This window comes from Lytechinus variegatus, chromosome 17 (genome assembly GCF_018143015.1).
Source record: "Lytechinus variegatus isolate NC3 chromosome 17, Lvar_3.0, whole genome shotgun sequence".
Lineage (NCBI taxonomy): Eukaryota > Metazoa > Echinodermata > Echinoidea > Temnopleuroida > Toxopneustidae > Lytechinus > Lytechinus variegatus.
Window position 1 is genome coordinate 6,275,075 of NC_054756.1, and position 19,442 is coordinate 6,294,516.

General features: G+C 37.1%; 1 protein-coding gene across 2 annotated transcripts in view; it reads left to right on the forward strand.

Moving 5' to 3' along the window:
• LOC121430966 (centrosome and spindle pole-associated protein 1-like) overlaps window positions 1-19,442 on the forward strand; it is an 87,669-nt gene that overhangs the window by 47,458 nt on the left and 20,769 nt on the right. For both annotated transcript variants that reach the window (XM_041628406.1, XM_041628407.1), the window contains 14 exons: window positions 655-802; window positions 1,245-1,349; window positions 2,138-2,322; window positions 2,856-3,005; window positions 3,670-3,822; window positions 4,306-4,359; window positions 5,554-5,643; window positions 7,001-7,069; window positions 9,330-10,142; window positions 11,502-11,573; window positions 14,734-14,934; window positions 15,883-15,960; window positions 16,711-16,758; window positions 18,194-18,229. In XM_041628406.1, the coding sequence (XP_041484340.1) occupies window positions 655-802; window positions 1,245-1,349; window positions 2,138-2,322; window positions 2,856-3,005; window positions 3,670-3,822; window positions 4,306-4,359; window positions 5,554-5,643; window positions 7,001-7,069; window positions 9,330-10,142; window positions 11,502-11,573; window positions 14,734-14,934; window positions 15,883-15,960; window positions 16,711-16,758; window positions 18,194-18,229 (2,202 nt within the window). The remainder of the gene's footprint in view (window positions 1-654; window positions 803-1,244; window positions 1,350-2,137; window positions 2,323-2,855; window positions 3,006-3,669; window positions 3,823-4,305; window positions 4,360-5,553; window positions 5,644-7,000; window positions 7,070-9,329; window positions 10,143-11,501; window positions 11,574-14,733; window positions 14,935-15,882; window positions 15,961-16,710; window positions 16,759-18,193; window positions 18,230-19,442) is intronic.

Consider the following 19,442-nt stretch of genomic DNA (forward strand, 5'->3'; position numbering starts at 1 on the left):
ATAAAGTGCACAATCTCAAAGGAATGAATCCTGCCTGGTACCCATGTGCCTTACCCGTGTGGAGTGCAGCCTAGTGTGAATAAATTTTTGCTGAAGGAAGTTACACCATGGCTGGAATTCAAACCCACAACCCTCTATCAAAGAAAGGCATGAGTCAGAACCACTAGTCCATGATGCTGTAGTTATAATTTCATTAAAAATTTGAACTGAATTTAATGAGATTAACTTGCAAGTATTTTTATAAGTAAGTAGAGGTTTAATATGCCTGGGAATTCACATAGAAATTTGCTGAGAAATGGGCAAAATAATGCCTGGCATTCCTTTCGGGTGACGGGTTTTCCCCCAGGCAGTAATGATAATACACGTCCCAACATGTGCTTATATGTGTTAGCAATCTCCAGTGTGCTTGGTTTTCAGCTTAGACCTGATTTCATCAATAGTTCATTTATCTTAGATCTTGATTGCAATAATATTGTCTTGTTTCTGGTACTCATTACATACTTGTTGGGTTAATGCGACCAAATTGTATTTATGAAGTTATATCATTTCAATGTTTAACGTTTGAATCATATCGCAATTGTAATGTACATGCAGGTCATCAACATCATGTTTTTTAATTCTTTGCTGAATGTTTTCTTTAACTTTCCTTTGTAGATGAAAGAAAAAGAAGCCAAGAAGAATGCAGATATCGCAGCGCGAGTCGCTTACGAAGCGAAAAAAGAAAAGGAGATAGAAATATATGACCCTTGGGGGAAAGGAGGGGGAGGAGCTCCAATGAGAGATAAGCAAGGCAAGATTGTTGGTAAGTTGATTTCCACGATTAATTTCCATCTAGAATATTTTTTGACAAATTTTTGATACTGACAAGTTTACGTATTCCAGTCAATCGTTTTCACAGACAGGAAGTGACAATTACCAGTTGTCATATTCGTGCAGGTAAATTGTTTAAACTCTCATTTTGATTTGAAAGTTGATCACCACTTTTCATTTGATGAGGGGAGCATTTCACCAACACCCTTTGTCCAAGAATTTGTCAGATCAGACAATTGTCCTTGATTTTCATTGGCTGAGAAGCGCAATTCTTATGGTAAATGTTGCGTAAAAAAAAACTTTGTTGGATAAAATATTTGACAAGTCCTCTAATTAAATGCCCCCTTGTAAAGTAAATCAAAATTATGCATTGTAGAAATTCATCTTATTTGATCTACAGTAATCACGTCATGCTTTCTCTTTTGAATTGACAGCTGACCTGAAACAGTTGCATAATCGAAATGAGACTATTCTGAACGACCCTAACCGCAAGGATCTTCAACTGTATGCAGGATCAGCCAATGCCCCTCCTAATCCAGGTATGTGGATATGATTTAATAATTAGGGGAAGAAAAGCATGGTGTCATGATGATGAGGAGGAGGGTGATGATGATGTTGATGTTCATATTGATGAAATTGATGATGATGATGATGATGATGATGGTGATGATGATGATGGTGATGATGATGATGTTGATGATGGTGATGATGATGATAATGATGGTGATGATGATGATGATGATGATGGTGATGATGATGATGATGGTGATGATGATGATGATGATGATGATGGTGTGTTCATATTAATGATGATGATGATGGTGGTGGTCGTATTGATGATGTTGATGATGGCAGCGATGGTGATGATGAAAATGATGATGATGATTATGTTATCGATGATGATGAGTTGATGGTGATGATGATGATAATACCAGTGCTGATGCTGCTAATAATCATGATAATGATTAGGAAGAGAGTGATGTTGATGTGATGTGTTGATGTTGAAGAGGAAGCAAGAGTTTAATGATGATGATGATGATGAGGGTGATGATGATGAGGGTGATGATGATGATGATGGTGTTGCTGTTCGTGGTGGTGGTGGTGGTGATGATGATGTTCATATTGATGATGATGATGGTGGTGATGATGATGATCATTATAGTGATTAGGAAAAGGGTAATGATGATGTGGTGGAGGAGTTGGCAAGCGGTTGATGAGGAGAAGGAGTAGAAAGGGGTGATTAGTAGGATGAAAAGGGGAGGTAGATGTCATGTTTACGTGTATATGTTTAAACTTTAGGTTATACCATCCTTCTCACTGATTTTAGCTGCAGCTCAAGGCCCTGGTCAGGAGGTATCCCCTCTTCTTGCAGCAGCTGCATCAGCTGGAGTAGGGTCAGGACCAGCTCCTGGACCTGCGTATGGTAAGATCAAAGGCTCGATCACAGGACCAACTTCAGATCCAGTAGCAGAGTCTAATAGGAACGAATATCAGGACCAGTTGAGACAACAGGTAAAACTCTCTTCATGCAAAATCATTTTCAAAAGTTTAACCCAAATTATAGGTTGATGCGTAGGTAATAAGGTATCTGATTTCATTCTTGATAAATAAAATAAGATATAATTCACACAATGATTTGACAGTCAAGATATATAATCCCATTGAGAAAATAAGGTACATGTAATAAAGGATATCAGAGGATACAAAAAAATATAATAACATGAGAATTATTCAGCAAGTTGTGGAACAAAGTTAATATTGAATTTATGCCCAATGATTGATCAATTTTAGCATCATTATTTGAAAGGAACTAGCATATTTATGACCGGTATTTCCTTTTTTTCGTCTAGCCTAAAACATGCATAACAAAATGAAGAAGTATAAACTGCAAATAGATCTTTTTGAAGAATCATATAAGAAGAACTTCTTCGGAATAAAAGGAATTAAGAAAAAAAATGTTGCTATCCTTTGTTCTGGAGATTGATGATTTGTCTTTCTTTTCCTATGTACATAATTGTTTTTATGTATCTCTTTAATTTCTGCAGGTTGAAGAAAAGAAGAGGAGAGAGTTGGAAGAGAAGGAGAAGATAAGACTGGAAGAAGAAAAAGAAGAGAGAAGGCTCGCAGCACAGAGAGAGCGCATCCAGAGGGAATATGAAGCGGAGTTAGAGAGAAAGAAACAGAAAGAAGAAGCGGTTAGTGACTTCATTCATCATTTTAAAACTTACATAGAGACTTTTGGGACATTGCAACAAAACTTGCAATCAATCGCAAGTCTTATTTTTGGTGCCTAAATCGATCATACATCTTGCATTTACCTGCAAATGTGCAATTAATTACTGGGCTCCGTCTTACAAAGAGTTACCGTTGATCCGATCAATCATAATTCTATGGAAATCCAGTAATGTTCGTATAAGAAATTTAAAAAAATGTCCATCATAAACAAAAAGAAGCACACTGAATTTTTAAGAAAACCCATGGATGTATGAATACATCCAAACATGCCATTTCAGATGGTGACATTACTGGCTTTCCATAGTTGTGATTGATTGGATCAATTGCAACTCCCTGATCAGCTTCTTGCATCAAGGAGTCTACTCTGATTGGCTGCAGCTGAAATTGATCTACATGTATCACTTGTAAAATTCCAACCGAAATTTTGCAAATGATTGTTAATATTTATTTGCAGCACCCCATACTTACATGTAAGTGGAATTTTCTTTCTGTGCATTTCAGCATTTTAACGACATCACTCAAGATAAATAAGGTCCAAATACCGATTTTGACATGGATTGATTCATGGTGGCCTTAGAGACTTCTAGTGCTACTACACTATACTTATTATTTCTATTTTTGCAGCAAAGAAAACAGAAGGAGGATTTGGAGAAACAGTTGGAGGATAAGAGAAAAGAAGCAGAGGCAAAGAAGAAGGAAGCCAACGAGAAAAGAAGAAGAGAAGCTGAAGAGAAACTCAGACATAGAGATATAAATCACAATGTTAATAACCTCTCGGTGAGTTACACATTTTCATCTGTATTTTATGCTTGGGCAAGACAAATGGTAACATGTTAGCCTATGTAGAGAAAGAGCTGCTGAGAAATGTAGGACAAGCTTATGGCATCATTCAACATTACCTTTTGAATATGACATGATACAGTGTATGACAATAGTGATAAATAGTGCACTAAATAACTTTTGAATGTTGTAATTATTATTACTATTATTATTATTATAACATGTATTGCCATTCTTATTGCTATTATTATTTTTACTTTTAGTGTTTTATGAATTCATTACAATGCCATGATTTGCCTCTAACATTGGACCAGTGTTCAGGCAGAAGGATTTGATACATGTTAAAGGCACACGTGGGGCAATTTGTTCAAATGCTGTGAGTAATGTTCATACACTCATTACATCATATCTACAGGATGCTCATAGCAATTTTATTTTCACCTCTGCAACATAATTGTTGCATTATTTTATATACCTTAGTTACCAAGAGGGTCATCCCCACCTATCCCAGCACTACGAACCAAGGAGCCAGAGGTATGTGATAAAATTCATTTAATTGCATTGCGGACACCTGTACATTATCAATTCATTCAATTCAATTTATTTACATTCTCAATGAACAAAAGTGTATTATGTTCAAGTATAATTTCTGTTACATTCTACAATCGCAAAAAGAAGCTGCTGAAAACTGCTTATCTAAAAAAAAAAAGAGCCAATGCAGTGAATTAGAGGGTCAAAAGGGGCCTAAGCTTTCGATCCTAGCAGAATCTTCTTCGGAGGCAAAATGACAAACATATGAAGTGGAACAACCATAATATAGACCACAGACATTCAACAGCAACACTAGAAACAAGGAGACAAAAGGGGCATTAGTGAGAAGAGATGACATTCTACAATTAATGCAATTCAATTCAATTTCTTCACAATCTCCATAAAAAAGGAAATGTATGTACAAGCATGTACATTCTACAATGAATTCAATTCAATTAATTTAAATCCTCAATGAAAAAATCAGGAAGATTTTGATGTACATGAAATATAGAAAATGGGCTTTGTCACAGCATACGAAATGCATGATAATTTTTTTTTGTAAAAAAAAAAGTTTTATGCATTTTTTTTTCTGCTTTCCATTATTTCAGCAGAATCAGACCATGGCCTACATGTTTAAAATTGGATTTCAGAATACAGTCCACGGGCTTCTAGATTTACCTGAGTGTATTTGCATGATCCAAATAAACCCTGCCCATCTTAAACCTACAAGTATAATGTACACTTGTGCTAAAAAATTACTGGACCATACCACAAAATGCACTACTTCATGCTGAGTGTTGAATGTAGACAACAAGACTGCAGTGTTTAGCGTGCCCAGATAAACAACCTCTCTAAATGTAATATTTTATCCACTGACTTTACAATTAAATATCTAAAACAAAGCAGAACTTTGAACACTGTTAATATGTTCATTTTCTGGTGGGATTCGCTAACTTTTGAGCACCAATGTGTATATAATGTTGGTGTCAGTGTCTTACTTTGATACAATTACTAGTAATCTTTCCTGCTTTCCAGTATTTTAGTGCAGAGTGAGACTTATACGTAATTTAAACTGGACTTCTGAATACGGCCACAGAGTTCGAGATTTCTTTGCAATATCTGAATAACCACTGTACATCCAAACCTATACATATAGATGTTGAGGTTTTATGTTGATGCCATTGATCTTTACTTCAGTTACAGAGAATAACGTCTCCACCCATCCCAACCCATCAAAAGAAAGAAGACAGAGAAACAAAGAGACCACCTCCAGAGCCAGCCAGAAGGGTAATCATTATTATTATTATTATTAGTAGTAGTAGTAGTAGTAGTAGTAGTAGTAGTAGTAGTAGTAGTAGTAGTAGTAGTAGTAGTAGTAGTAGTAGTAGTAGTAGTAGTAGTAGTAGTAGTAGTAGTAGAAGTAGTAGTAGTAGTAGTAGTAGTAGTAGTAGTAGTAGTAGTAAGTAGTAGTAGTAGTAGTAGTAGTAGTAGTAGTAGTAGTAGTAGTAGTAGTAGTAGTAGTAGTAGTAGTAATATTTATTTCGGCAATGAAAAGTATAAGAAATTGGTACAATGTAGTACAACACACAATAAACATAACAGAGTATAGATTGAGCAACCACTGGACTGCCAGGGTCAAATAAAGTTAACTGAATTACTGTAGTCAATAAAGACCATTTGACCCTATCCAGTGGGTGCTTACATAAAACAGAAGCGGATAAAAGAGTGAGTATGAACAAGAAGGTTTAAGATCAATTATAATAGAATAACATAGGTATACTTGATATCACTTCATATTAACTTAGAATATCAAAATTCAAACATTCATCACTCATTGTTGAATTCCATTCCATTGATAAATGGGAGTTGACCCTGAGGCCGGTCGGTATTAAAACGAGTGGGAAAAAATGAGAGAAAATATCATTGGAAGTTTGACAAAAAACCATTAGAAAATGATAAGATAAGAGTTATAAATATTTAATGTCTTCATATTCTGATGCCAGATGTGAGCAGCGCTCCCATGTGTTACTCGGAACTTAGCTTGATGATTCATAACTGTTTGATTTTTTATGGATTTTGGTCAACCCTCTGTAATTTGACTGTTTTTATTCAAACCAATTTGATGTCGGGGTTAGCATCCAATTAATTTGATTCCATATGTCAAATTTGCAGTAGGAAGATAGAGCATTTGATTGTGATCTTTTAGTACAGTATCCAAACTCGTATCATGTCTCGGCTACTAAATAAGTATATAATGCAAAATGTCACCATACTGAATATCCATAATCTTTAATATACTGAAGCATTGACATATACATAAAGAAAATGCAAAGCACACTTTACATTTCTGAGAACAAAAAGATGCTCATTTTTTGTAATTCACAATTTTATTCTATTTTTGTGTATTCATTCTTGAATGCACTTTGGTTAAATTTCTTACTTGGCATGTTAATTTAAAAAGCATGAGTTGCTGTTACTTTAATTTTTTTATTTGAAGCGCATTTTTCCAATGTTCATTTCATGGTTTAGTCTCATTTGAATGCTTGCGGTTTGTTACTGTTGATATTTTGAAACATACTTTGTGCATGCTTACAAATATTCACAGCATTATTGTTTTGCTTACTAACCTTCCTTTATGAATCAGAGTACACAGTCCCCGCCCGTTCCTACTCTACAAAAGAAAGAGAAAAAGGTCGTTGAACCAGACTCGAAGGTATGATTCTATGGTGTGTGCGGTGTAGAGGTTCCTCCTTGTATTTTTATCCTCTTCAGTCTCACTATCTCTTTGGTCCCTCTGTTCCTCCTTTTATCAATCCCACTCTTCCTCCACTGACCCATCACTCCTTAAAGGGGAAGTTCACCCTGAAGAAAACTTTGTTGTAAAAATAGCAGAAAAAATAGTAAAAATATTGGTGAAGGTTTGAGGAAAATCCGTTAAAGAGTAAGAAAGTTATTAGAGTTCAAAATTTTGGATTTGTGACGTCATAAACGAGCAGCTGCCCCATGTGTTATGTAATATAAAATGTATGAATGTCAAATTTGGTATGGTTCCTGATGACTTAATTTTGTTTTCTTTTCATGATCGGGTGTGAAACGATTTGTCTATTGATATACAAAAGTTACAGTGAAAACCATTTTCAATTTTCTGAGAAATGACATTTCATTGATTTTTTACCATTCGCTATGTAGGGATGCTGCTCGCATCTAACGTCACAAATCAAATAATTGTAATTCTAATAACTTTTTAATTATTTGATGAATTTTTCTCAAACCTTCGGCAATATTTTTTATTATTTTTTCTGCTATTTTTACAATAAACTTTTTGTCAGGGTGAACTTCCCCTTTAATTCCTTACATGTATGTTCATCCATTTATCAAAATATCCATCCAGCCATCCATTCATTTATCCTTCCATCCATCCATTCATCCATCCATCTATCCATCCATTCATCCATCCATGTATCCATCCATCCATCCATCCAACCAACCAACCATCTAACCATCCATCCAACCATCCATCCATCCTTACATCCATCTATTCATTTATCCATCCATCCATTCATCTATCCATCCAACTATCCATTCTTCCATCCATCTAACCATCCATCCTTCCATTTATCTATTCATTTATCCATCCAACTATCCATCCTTCCATCCATCTAACCATCCATCCTTCCATTTATCTATTCATTTATCCATTCATCTATTCATGTATCCATCCATCCATTCATCTATCCATCCAACTATCCATCCTTCCATCCATCTAACCATCCATCCTTCCATTTATCTATTCATTTATCCATTCATCTATTCATTTATCCATCCATCCATTCATCTATCCATTCATCTATCCATCCAACTATCCATCCTTCCATCCATCCATCTAACCATCCATCCTTCCATTTATCTATTCATTTATCCATTCATCTATCCATTCAACCATCCTTCCATCCATTCATCCACCCACCCATCCATCCATCCTTCCATCCATTATTCTATCCATCCACCCATTCTTCCATCTTTCTATTATACGACAATGAGATGGAGAAATACATGTAACTTGTCCATCTTTATTGTCTTATGTATTTTGTTTCTCTGCATAGGAATGCGTAAAGCTACATGTAGCTTATGCATACGTGTATTCATAGCTGTGTTGTTAGTACATGTACCTTAATTTTACCTACTTGTGAACGAATAATATGCATGATAAATCAATCCATTATAATGAAATATATACCACTCTGCTCTCCATTTTTTCTTTTGAAATGAAATCCCAATTATATGTACCATCATGCATTGATGTATGGCCACCATACACTGTAATTTGAATAGTACAGATCTCTGCAGTGTATTCAAACTGCATTTTGCATATCTTATATTTAATTTCATGAATGTCTCTACAAAGTAGAACTGAGTATACACATCTTTCCACTTTTTCCTTTAGATGTTTATCTGTAGGGGAGACCGGGGTTAGTTGGAACATGGGGTGAACTGAAACATTGTAATTTTCTTTAAAGCCTGTAAAATGAATTTAGTCAATACTGCCCTCAATTCATTGCAAATAATAATTCAACCCTGTTGTATTATTAATAGCAATGAAATTTTGGGCAGTATTGCATAAATTTATTTTACAGGCTTTAAAGAAAATTACAATGTTTCAACTTACCCCATGTTACAACTAACCCCGGTCTCCCCTACATGTATACAGTGTGGTTAATATTTGTACAAAGTGATCATACACCAGTCTACCCAGCATTTGTTGATTCTTAAAGTCTCTCTTGTAGCCAATATACAGTCATGAAGTTGTGTTCTTAAGATATTTTTATTATTCAGACTACGATACTCTGTGTATGGTATATGTTCATAATTTATCTGTGCAAGGCAAATCTTCATGTACTTTTAGCCCTTGTGTTTTATCTTCCAATATTTGTGCACATTCCTCTTTCTGCTATGGCATGCTTACAATGTAAAAGGAAGACGGTGATAGGACTGATAGGTCTCATAGGAGAGGCTCTCGCAGACAGTCCCTTGCACCCGAACCGATAGACGGGGATCTTCAGAAAACCCCTCGGAAAGGACCATCAAGGAACGAAGAGGGGGAAAGAACGAAACGATCACGCAGACCTCGTAAAGGACCCCCTCCCGAGGACGATGTTGATGAGAACGATGAGGGAGAGATATCCCCAGATAAGACCGGTCTGGAGGAAGAAGGAGCGCAAACAAAGAGGTCCCGCAGACCTCGTAAAGAGGTCCCTCCAGCCGATGGTGATGATGGTGAAGTTTCTCCCGATAAAGAGGCGAAAACAAAAAGGTCACGCAGACCTCGTAAAGAACGCCCTCCTGGCGATGATGCTGATGATGGGGAAACTTCCCCGGATAAAACGGAGAGGACAAGACGGTCGCGCAGGCCTCGGAAGGAGCCAACACCCCATGACGATGAAGAACCACAGCGAGATGAAGAAACCCCGCGGGATGAGGAAAGAATCGATGAAGAGGAAACATCGCGGAAACCTCGTAAAAGACGCCCTCGTCCAAAACAAGGAGAAGAACCTTCAAGCGAGAAGCCTTCGGATCTTCGAAGGAAGTCTGTCCAGGAAAGGGCACGGATCTTCCCACCAAAGGAAATCCCTCAGGAACATGCTGAACTTGATCCACTTGATAAGTTACGGAACCCCACCACTATACCTGTCAAGTCCAGTCACCCTCGGGTCATACCCGATGAGAACGCTAGACTCAGTCCGATGGACAAGCTAAGAACGCACTATCCAGAAGAACCACAAAAGCCAGTAAGATCTAGCTAGTCATCCTGACTCCTAACCCGTATTCTCATATTAACAGCTTCTTTTTTTTTGAAGTTCACACATGGAATAGAATCAAGGATCTACGCACTCACAATAACAATTTTTGTTAGAGAGTATCGACTAGACAATGTTTTCTTAATACCCTTATATCACATGGAGTAGAAGTGATATGCAAGATTATATTGCAATACATAATATTCTAACTTGCTTTCCCAGCAGTTCTCATGTCCTGCACATGTGCGTGAACTGTTCAGGCATATAACAGTCTACATGTAATACCTGTAGGATTATTTGAATATTGCCCAGATTTGAAACAGCGTCCTTTTAGTGTAGATACTAACCATCGCACTTGCTGAGTATGTGATCAAATTAAAATGTTTGTCTCATCAGTACTTAACAACAAGCAGGGACTATACTGCAATATCTTGATAGTGTAGAGCAAGACGATATACACTCACTGTCTTGTAAAGGGGATATAATATCCCAGTTGAAACAGAAATAAAGGGTTGGCGTACATGACCCAGAAATCACGTTTTAATACTTTTCTTTCTTCCTTTCTTCTAATTATATTTCACTGCTTGTTTATCATGGGGGGGGGGTGTCTCACTTCCCACCCCATTGTGTTTTCCCTGTCGACAAAGATGGGCTTCATACGTGACACTCCCTAAATAGAGTTGATTTTCCCTCACTTCACTGTATCTTAACCAGTTAGATTTTACTAATCATATTGCATCAACTAATTAACTGATTTGATTATCTTATTACTGAAACTAGGATATGTAAGATAAATGATAATAATGAAGTAATGATAGTGAATTGAACAATAAAATTTCTGCAGATTTATGCAAAATTGGTGTCAATTATTAAAAAAAAAAGTCCAATGATATTTTTTATTAGAGTGTCAAGATTCTAAGGTCACCCATTTAATTCTGTCTCATATAGAGACAAAAGGAGAGAGAAAAAACAACAGAACTTTGTCATTTCCTACAGTAAGTGTTGTACATCTCTGTCATATTGAATTTGGGAAAATGTAACTAAGCCCTTCATATTAGGCCGTGATCAACCACTTCAGTAGTTTCCATATTCAAATTATCAATATAACTGTATGCTGTATCAATGCCCATTGAAAGTTAATAGCAAGTGGATTATTTCCATTGCAATTAATTCTAGTGTTGTTTTTTCACAACATTTGTTGTCATTGTCATATGAAACATGCTGTTTGGATGTCCATTCAGTGTTAAATTTTAAGTGGAGCCATTTTCGATAGTGTAGTTCCATTGGTACTTTTTTATACATTATTTTTTTATCACTACCTGCTTCATTATATTCCTATTTCTGTCTTAGGACTCCTTTCTTGATTCTGGGCTCTTCCCAGAAACTAAGGGCGGCTTTGAAGCCGCTTATAAAAAGCAACGCGTAAGTAGCTCCCTCTACCTGTATGTCCCTCTTATTCGAAGGACAAACCACGTTTTAGAAGTGATCACCTGAGTGTGTTTTTAAAGTGATTTTGATTACACTACACCCATGGAAAGTGTATTGATATCAAGTTTGTACATTTTTGGTTTAACCTGTTGACTACTGAATTCTGGTATTCCCATCGACTTTGTACAGGGACCTCCTGGTTTCCATAGCCAACAAATTAATTTTTGTCTCGCCCACCAGAGGTGAAGGCAAGACTTAGGGATCCAAATGTCGTCCGTCCGTCACAAATCTAATGACACATAACTCCACAACCGTAAGTCACTTTTCAACCAAACTTGGATGGTAGATGGACTTGGGGGACCTGCATGTTATGCTGCAGTTAGAGGTCACATGGTAAGGTCAAAGGTCATTTTCAGGTCAACGTTAAAGTTTACATGCAAGACTCTTATGACACCTAACTCTGCAACCGTAAGTCACTTTTCAACCAAACTTGGATGGTAGATGGACTTGGGGGACCTGCATGTTATGCTGCAGTCGGAGGTCACACAATAAGGTCAAAGGTCATTTTCAGGTCAACCTTACCTAACTCCGCAACCGTAAGGTGCTTTTCAACCAAACTTGGATGGTAGATTGACTTGGGGGACCTGCATGTTATGCTGTAGTCAGAGGTCACATGATAAGGTCAAAGGTCATTTTCAGGTCAACCTTACCTAACTGTGCAACCGTAAGGTGCTTTTCAACCAAACTTGGATGGAAGATTGACTTGGGGGACCTGCATGTTATGCTGCAGTCGGAGGTCACATGATAAGGTCAAAGGTCATTTTCAGGTCAACGTTAAAGTTTACATGCAAGACTCTTATGACACCTAACTCTGCAACCGTAAGTCACTTTTCAACCAAACTTGGATGGTAGATAGACTTGGGGACCTGCATGTTATGCCGTAGTCAGAGGTCACACGATAAGGTCAAAGGTCATTTTCAGGTCAACCTTACCTAACTGTGCAACCGTAAGGTGCTTTTCAACCAAACTTGGATGGAAGATTGACTTGGGGGACCTGCATGTTATGCTGCAGTCGGAGGTCACATGATAAGGTCAAAGGTCATTTTCAGGTCAACATTAAAATTTACGGGCAAGGCTCTTAAGGCAAGTGTTATTCCATCCCAGTCATATTACAATGAAGTTTCGATATAATTCTGTTGCATGCCCTCGCGAATCACGATATTTCTGGTTATTTTCATACGTGGGCGAGACACAAAATCGCTTTTGCCTTGTTTTTACCAGAGATGATATTGTTTTGGGGTCATCCTTTGAGGCTAAGGATTATATTTGTTGACATCAATATTATTTTGGTTAACCTGTTGACTACTAAATCCTGGTATGCTCATTGACTTTGGACAGGACCTCCCAGTTCCCATAGCCAGTGGGTTATGTTTCTTTTATTATAATTTTTTTTTTACCAGAGACGTTACTTATTGTTCCTGTCTTTTCATGAGGCAGAGGATTACATTTGTCCATATTAAAATGTTCTGCTTTGATAGTCTATTTGTAATTAATACCTTGCTTTCGGTTTCATAACATGCCACAGAGGTGCATTGTTTGACTTCCATGTGGTCAAAATGACTACAATGTTTTCTTGAGTGTTTATGTCAGTTTGCATGAAGTGGATGCAGACAAACATACATCAAATACTTGACCTTGTGGAACCTACCTGTTGTTTGAATTTCTCTTATTAAGCACTGAATACCTGGGGGCTGTTTCATAAAGTTGTTCGTAAGTTAAGATTGACTTTACGCACAACTGGTGACCATTTCCTGTGCTAAATGATATCCCTATGTAACTGATTTAGTGACAATTAAAGAACAGGTCCCAGTCGTGTGTAAAGTTGTGTGTGACGAACAGCTTTATGAAACACCACCCTGGTACCTGTTTTCATCCAAACTGAAATATACACTCTAGAAAGCATCACAGTTTCTGGGAGCCATGATGGTGTTTTTTTTTTGGGGGGGAAGGGGGGGGGGGTAATGTCACAGATGCAGTGTGATTTAATATTGATAGTAATAATAATAATCAATATTTATATTTATAACATGGTTTTCCCCACATGGCCCAAAGCGCTCACAATTTCAGTTTAACTAATTTACAGACAAAAAAATCAGAATGACATATTAACACATGTATTTAACACATTTATCGTAATCTAACATGATATTGTTCTTTAAACAATCTCCAGAAGGTTAGACAGTAACAGTATATGCAGAGCATACTTGTAATTCCAAAACATTGTTTTCTTTATTCTAGAATAGTCGTGTAGTAACCATTATCAAAATCTTATTTTCTCTTTGAAAGATTATTATTATTTCACAAATATATCTGTTGGGGGGGTCTCATTTTATTGTAAACCTTTTGTTGGCATGATTTACATTGTTATGGTATATGCTGTAAGTTTTTCATGGCTCCTCGTTAGTGTTTGGAGCTGTTTTATCACTCTTAAAGCTTCCTTGATTTAATCTGATTTAGTTGTTGTGGTACACCTCATTGTGTGTTTTAGATACTCCTTGCTAATTACATACTGTACTTGGAAAAATATTTTAATTGTTTTGATTGTCTGATGGTTTACAGCACTACACTATTTTCTTCTTGATTGCACACAATTGTGAGTGATTTTGTTTTCATAAGCACACTATCTTTGTAAACCCCTTTGTGAAAACCTTCAAGTTTATTATTGAGTTCCCATTTTCTTTGTCTTTCATTTGACACTTATCTAGTTTCTCAAGAATGTTAAAAGTAGTTTATTTTGGAGTTTTCTTAAAGCACATTTCTGACACCCCTTTGTGTTATACACTTCAGATATTTTTATAAGTTCTCATTTTCCCACCTTTTATTTGTCACTTGTTCCACCAGTGTTGTTTTGAAGAGTTTCTTTTGGAGTTTGCGTTAAGCACTATATTCTGTTGATGGAATATCTTTTTATAACACTCTTTCTAATGAGTTCTGTCTCTGTTCATAGATTTGTCACTATTTCAGTTCCACCAGTGTTGTTTTGAAGCCTTTCTTTTGGAGTTTGCTTTTTCAAAGAACTGTGTATTCATCATTGTATAATCTTTTGATGACTAATCATGACATTGCTCCTCATCCCATGCCTTCCTCACTGAAGTACCTGGTCGACTGGCTCCGGGAAATAGACCCCGATCTTGTCGTCTATGCTGCCGCCCTGGCCGAGAACGGGTACAAGACGTGGAACACGATTCGTCGTCTGAAGCGAGGCACGCTTCTGGAGCTCTGCCCGGACATTAAGCACGGTCACATCGAGGCAATCCTCCATGAGGTTAACCGTGGGCAAACTCCCCGTTCCAAGGTACTATCATAAAAGATAAACCTGTGTATAAAGACCACATATATGTAAGCTCCCCATCCTACATGTAATTGAGTTAACCTGTCTATTATGACCCTTCATTAGGTAAATACGGATCAGACAACCCTTTTCTGCAGTTCTATAATTGTGAAACATGTATATGAGAGTTACATTTGACAGGCTACCCATTCCAAGGCCATATACATGTACAGTACTGTCCATGTACATGAAGGTCACATTGGCCCAAATTCACAAAGGTGGTTTTGAAAACCCACGGATGAGTTCATGGTTTATGCAGATTTCCCGTATAAATTATGCTTAATTTAGCCCGTTTCTGGTGCGTGTATAAAAAAAATGTCCAATTCTGGTGCGCGCTTTTGTCACGGTGCACCAAATTGATGCCTGTTCCCATGGTAAGATACGCTATTTTATTCATGAGTCCACTGTAATTATTCATGAGTCCATTCACTCGTGAATAAAGTAGCGTATCTAACCATGGTAACAGGCGTCAATTTGGTGCTTTGTGACAAAAGCGTGCATCAGAATTTGACATTTTTTATACACGCGCTAAATTAGGCGTAATTTATACAGGAAATCTGCATTAACCATGAACTCAACCATGGGTTTTCAAAACCTCCTTTGTGAATTCGGGCCATTGAATCAGTCTGCTCTTTTTGGTCAGTAGATGCGACAAAAATGAGTGTCAGATGAGTTCAGGAGGTACATGGACATGTAGAGGGTCATCTGTTCGTTCATCCCTCCTGCAACCCCTTGATGTGATACCCAGACCTCCCCCCTTTTCTCCATGCAAGATGTAAACTATAGAATAAGAGATTATCTGAACGAATCGAGACATGCATGTATTGTACACGTCATGATGTAAGTGTGTTAAAGCAATTAGAAATGATGAGCAAATGCCTTTACTTTCCGTCTCCTTCACGCAACCGTCAGAAGCCTTCGACAAGGCCTCAGGTGAGGTCTCCGGATAGTTTATCAGAGCAGGAATTAGACATCGCAGACATTGAATCAGTAAGCCTTCTTCATCTTTCATAATATTGATACATATAGTCCGCCCTTTACCTTGTCTCGTCTTAGCGGTGTGTGTATGTATGTATTTATTCATTTACTGCCAGAACTCATAAAGGCTTCATATTCCTGGGGGCCGTTTCATAAAGCTGTTAGTAAGATAAGAGCGACTTTAAGAACGACTGGTGAACCTTTCTTACGCGCTAAACCATCACCAATGAATATGCCATTTACCACAATAAAGGATCGCCAGTCGTTATTAAAGTCGCTCTTAACTTAGGAACAGCTTTATGAAACTTCCACCTGTAGATGGAGCTCTTTCAACTTCTCTCGTGAAAGAATACTGTATGTATTGTGCAAGTAATCTTTTCGAAAGTCCAGAACTGAGTCAATGTATACAGTGTACATTAAATGATTGATTTATTTTCTTTTTACAACGTGGTTGCAGTTATATAAATATTTAAAACATGGATTTTATGACACTGTTGTGAAAAAACTAAAAAAATATGCTTGTACAAGTATGTACAAAATGCATTGTTTTCATTTTCTGCATTACTGCAGCTGAGTTATATCCTTATGCTTGTGGATAATTATATAATTATTTTCTGTTTGGTGGTGTCATGCAAGCTATTTAAAGTTGGCCTTCTTGTATCTATACTAGGAGTTGCAATGAAATGTGTCATTCTTTTTGTGTGTATATATATATGTATTTACGTTTCATTCTGAGCAAATACTTGTACTTGATTTCCATAGTCTAAGACCAGGCCAGCCCCTATTAGAAGGAAAGAGAAGCAGAGAAGAGTAAGATTGTGTGTGATGACCTGATATGTAATTCATTAACACTCCCCGTCAGTGTGTTGCTGCACAGATTGAAGAGTCTTTATCTTTATTCATATTTTCACGAAGTGGTACTACATTGTATGTGTATGAATTCTCACTTTTTCCAATACCACTATTGACTAACCCTAAAAGCACCCCCCCCCGCAACATTTTCACGATGAATATGCAGTGTGGAATGTTTGCACTGATTTGTTTCATGGCCTCTTTCTTTAAAGTCTCCTATAACTTTTGTCTTCGAGAACAACAGCCAAGATTTTCTTTAAAGCTCCTCCCTCTCCCAGAGTCCTCCCAGCCCCCGAAATACCCCAGTCTATCTCTCGTTAGTCCATCACCATTGACTTTTAATTGCCACTTTATCTTCATGCGATGCCACCTTTAATAGTCTAATACCAGTGCCACCTTTTTTTTGTATTGAATGCCTGTTGAACCGGACCCACTTCTGATTTGAACCCTTCTTTCAGTTGATGCTTATTGGTCTAGTTTCCACAATAATAGTCCATTACCACTTTTTCAAAGTCACTTAGCAATTGGTCTAGACCCGGCTGGTGCAATACCAGCTTTGTTTATACCACCCTCTTTCCTTTGAATGTCACTTGGTCTAAACCCACTTCATCCACTGCCACTGTATCTTGGACACTTTGTCTGTTGGTCCCACTTGGTCAAAATCATGTAATCATCATCATCACTCATTCTGTTGAATGCCATTGTGTGGCAAGGTTTAAAACCACTTTCTCTACCTTTATTGATAACGTGTATATTTCATTTTACTCAGTCCGATCCATCTTTAAGATGTCATTTCGTCCATTGAGTGCTCAATTAGCACTTCTAGACCTCTTTGTGTAGGGAAAGACTCCTGGTGGGTGTTTCATAGAGCTGTTTGTAAGCTACATGTAAGAGCGACTTTAAGAACGACTGGGGATCCTTTCTTGTGGTGATATTCACCATTAGACATTCACTGGTGATTATTTAGCCCGTACTACAGGTTCACCAGTCGTTCTTAAAGTCGCTCTTAACTTACAAGCAGCTTTATGAAACGGCCCTCTGATATGATCTCCCATATTCCAATGGTTTATCTCAGGATTCCACTTTTTCATTTTTGTTACATGTAGATAATAAATTAGACTTGTACTAAGATAAAAAGAGAAGCACGAACAGTACAATATAGCTCTTTTGTTTGATACCAAATTTGTCACAAAAGGATGAATATATTTTTTAATTGATAGATTTTAATACGATTCTGGAAACTGGATAACTAATATGTAGAATTGCCAACTTGGTGTATGCAGTCCTATGGATGATCCTGTGCATGTATGTATACATCTTCCTGGTTAATTATCTATGATGATATCGTATTTTCCCTTAAGTCATATTTGATGGAATTATTTTGTGTTCACAGCTTGAAGATATCAGTCCTAGGAATGGGAGATACTCAGTAAGTGGAGATTGTCTTGAATTAGTCTTCAAAAAAGTCATACAGATATTGTCGGTGGAAGGTTATAATAATGAAACGATGATCTTTAACGCTGACAGTGATTTGTGAATAAAATCAATAAAGGGTGAGGAAGCGACTGGGGCTCGAAGCCTTGAATACTTTCTTGACTATGAAAGCATGCAAATATCTGCTGAAATTATAATACTGAGAAGGAAAATGTAACAGGATTGCATTTACTGTCAGCAAATTGTTTCAGTTATTTTTTCCATACAAGTTACCAAAAGTTATGGGTGGTCTGTTATGAATCTGATTTACATCTACAGGCTTAAACTCCATATAGGATATTTATGATCAATAGGATCATAGAAATACAGTGTGTACATGTGATTGTAGGGAAAATTGATTTGGAGGAAATATACATGTAGATAATATCTGCCTAGCATGTTCAGTTGGATTATTTGAGTTATAGTTTGAGACAGAATGTCTTAATCAAATTATCATTAATGTCCCTAATCTGCCTGTTTGATCTGATGTTGATAAGGTTTGATACTTGGAGGTGTAAAATCTACCGTTATAACTTCAGAGAAGGATGAGGGAGAGAGACACACACAGACAAAGACATAGGACAGGCAGCATATGATAATTACTCTCAGTGTCCAGCCGCAAGGCACCTTTATTGGAGTCAATACTCTATGGCCCTTATTCTGAAGTCAGGTTTAACTTACCTCGAGCAAAATTCGTGCAGGCTCCACTCCACTTCACTACCGCTACACTACGCTCCACCTACCCTAACTTCAAGACAGTGAACTTGATCTGCATATTCCGAGTGACAAAGGTGGGATTTTATGGGGGTAAATATAAAATTCATGCAATATCACAATCTTTAAAAACAATTGGAGCGTAGTGTAGTGGTAGTGAAGTGGAGTGGAGCCTGCACAAACTTCGCTCGAGGTAGGTTAGACCATGGTCTAACTCTGTGGCAAAATGATGGGAAGCCAAAAGTGTCAAAATTTTTACTAAGTTGTATGTTTTTCATGTTTACTGTGCTCTATCCTGATTCATCGATGATGAAGACAATCATCTTTTTATACAAGTTTCCTAGACAATAATGAATGATTTGAGAGCCAAATGAGCTGAAATATGATATCTCTACTGTTAAGTGATTTATGCAACAATTGGCTATCTATACTTTAACCCTAAAAAGACTGGGGGG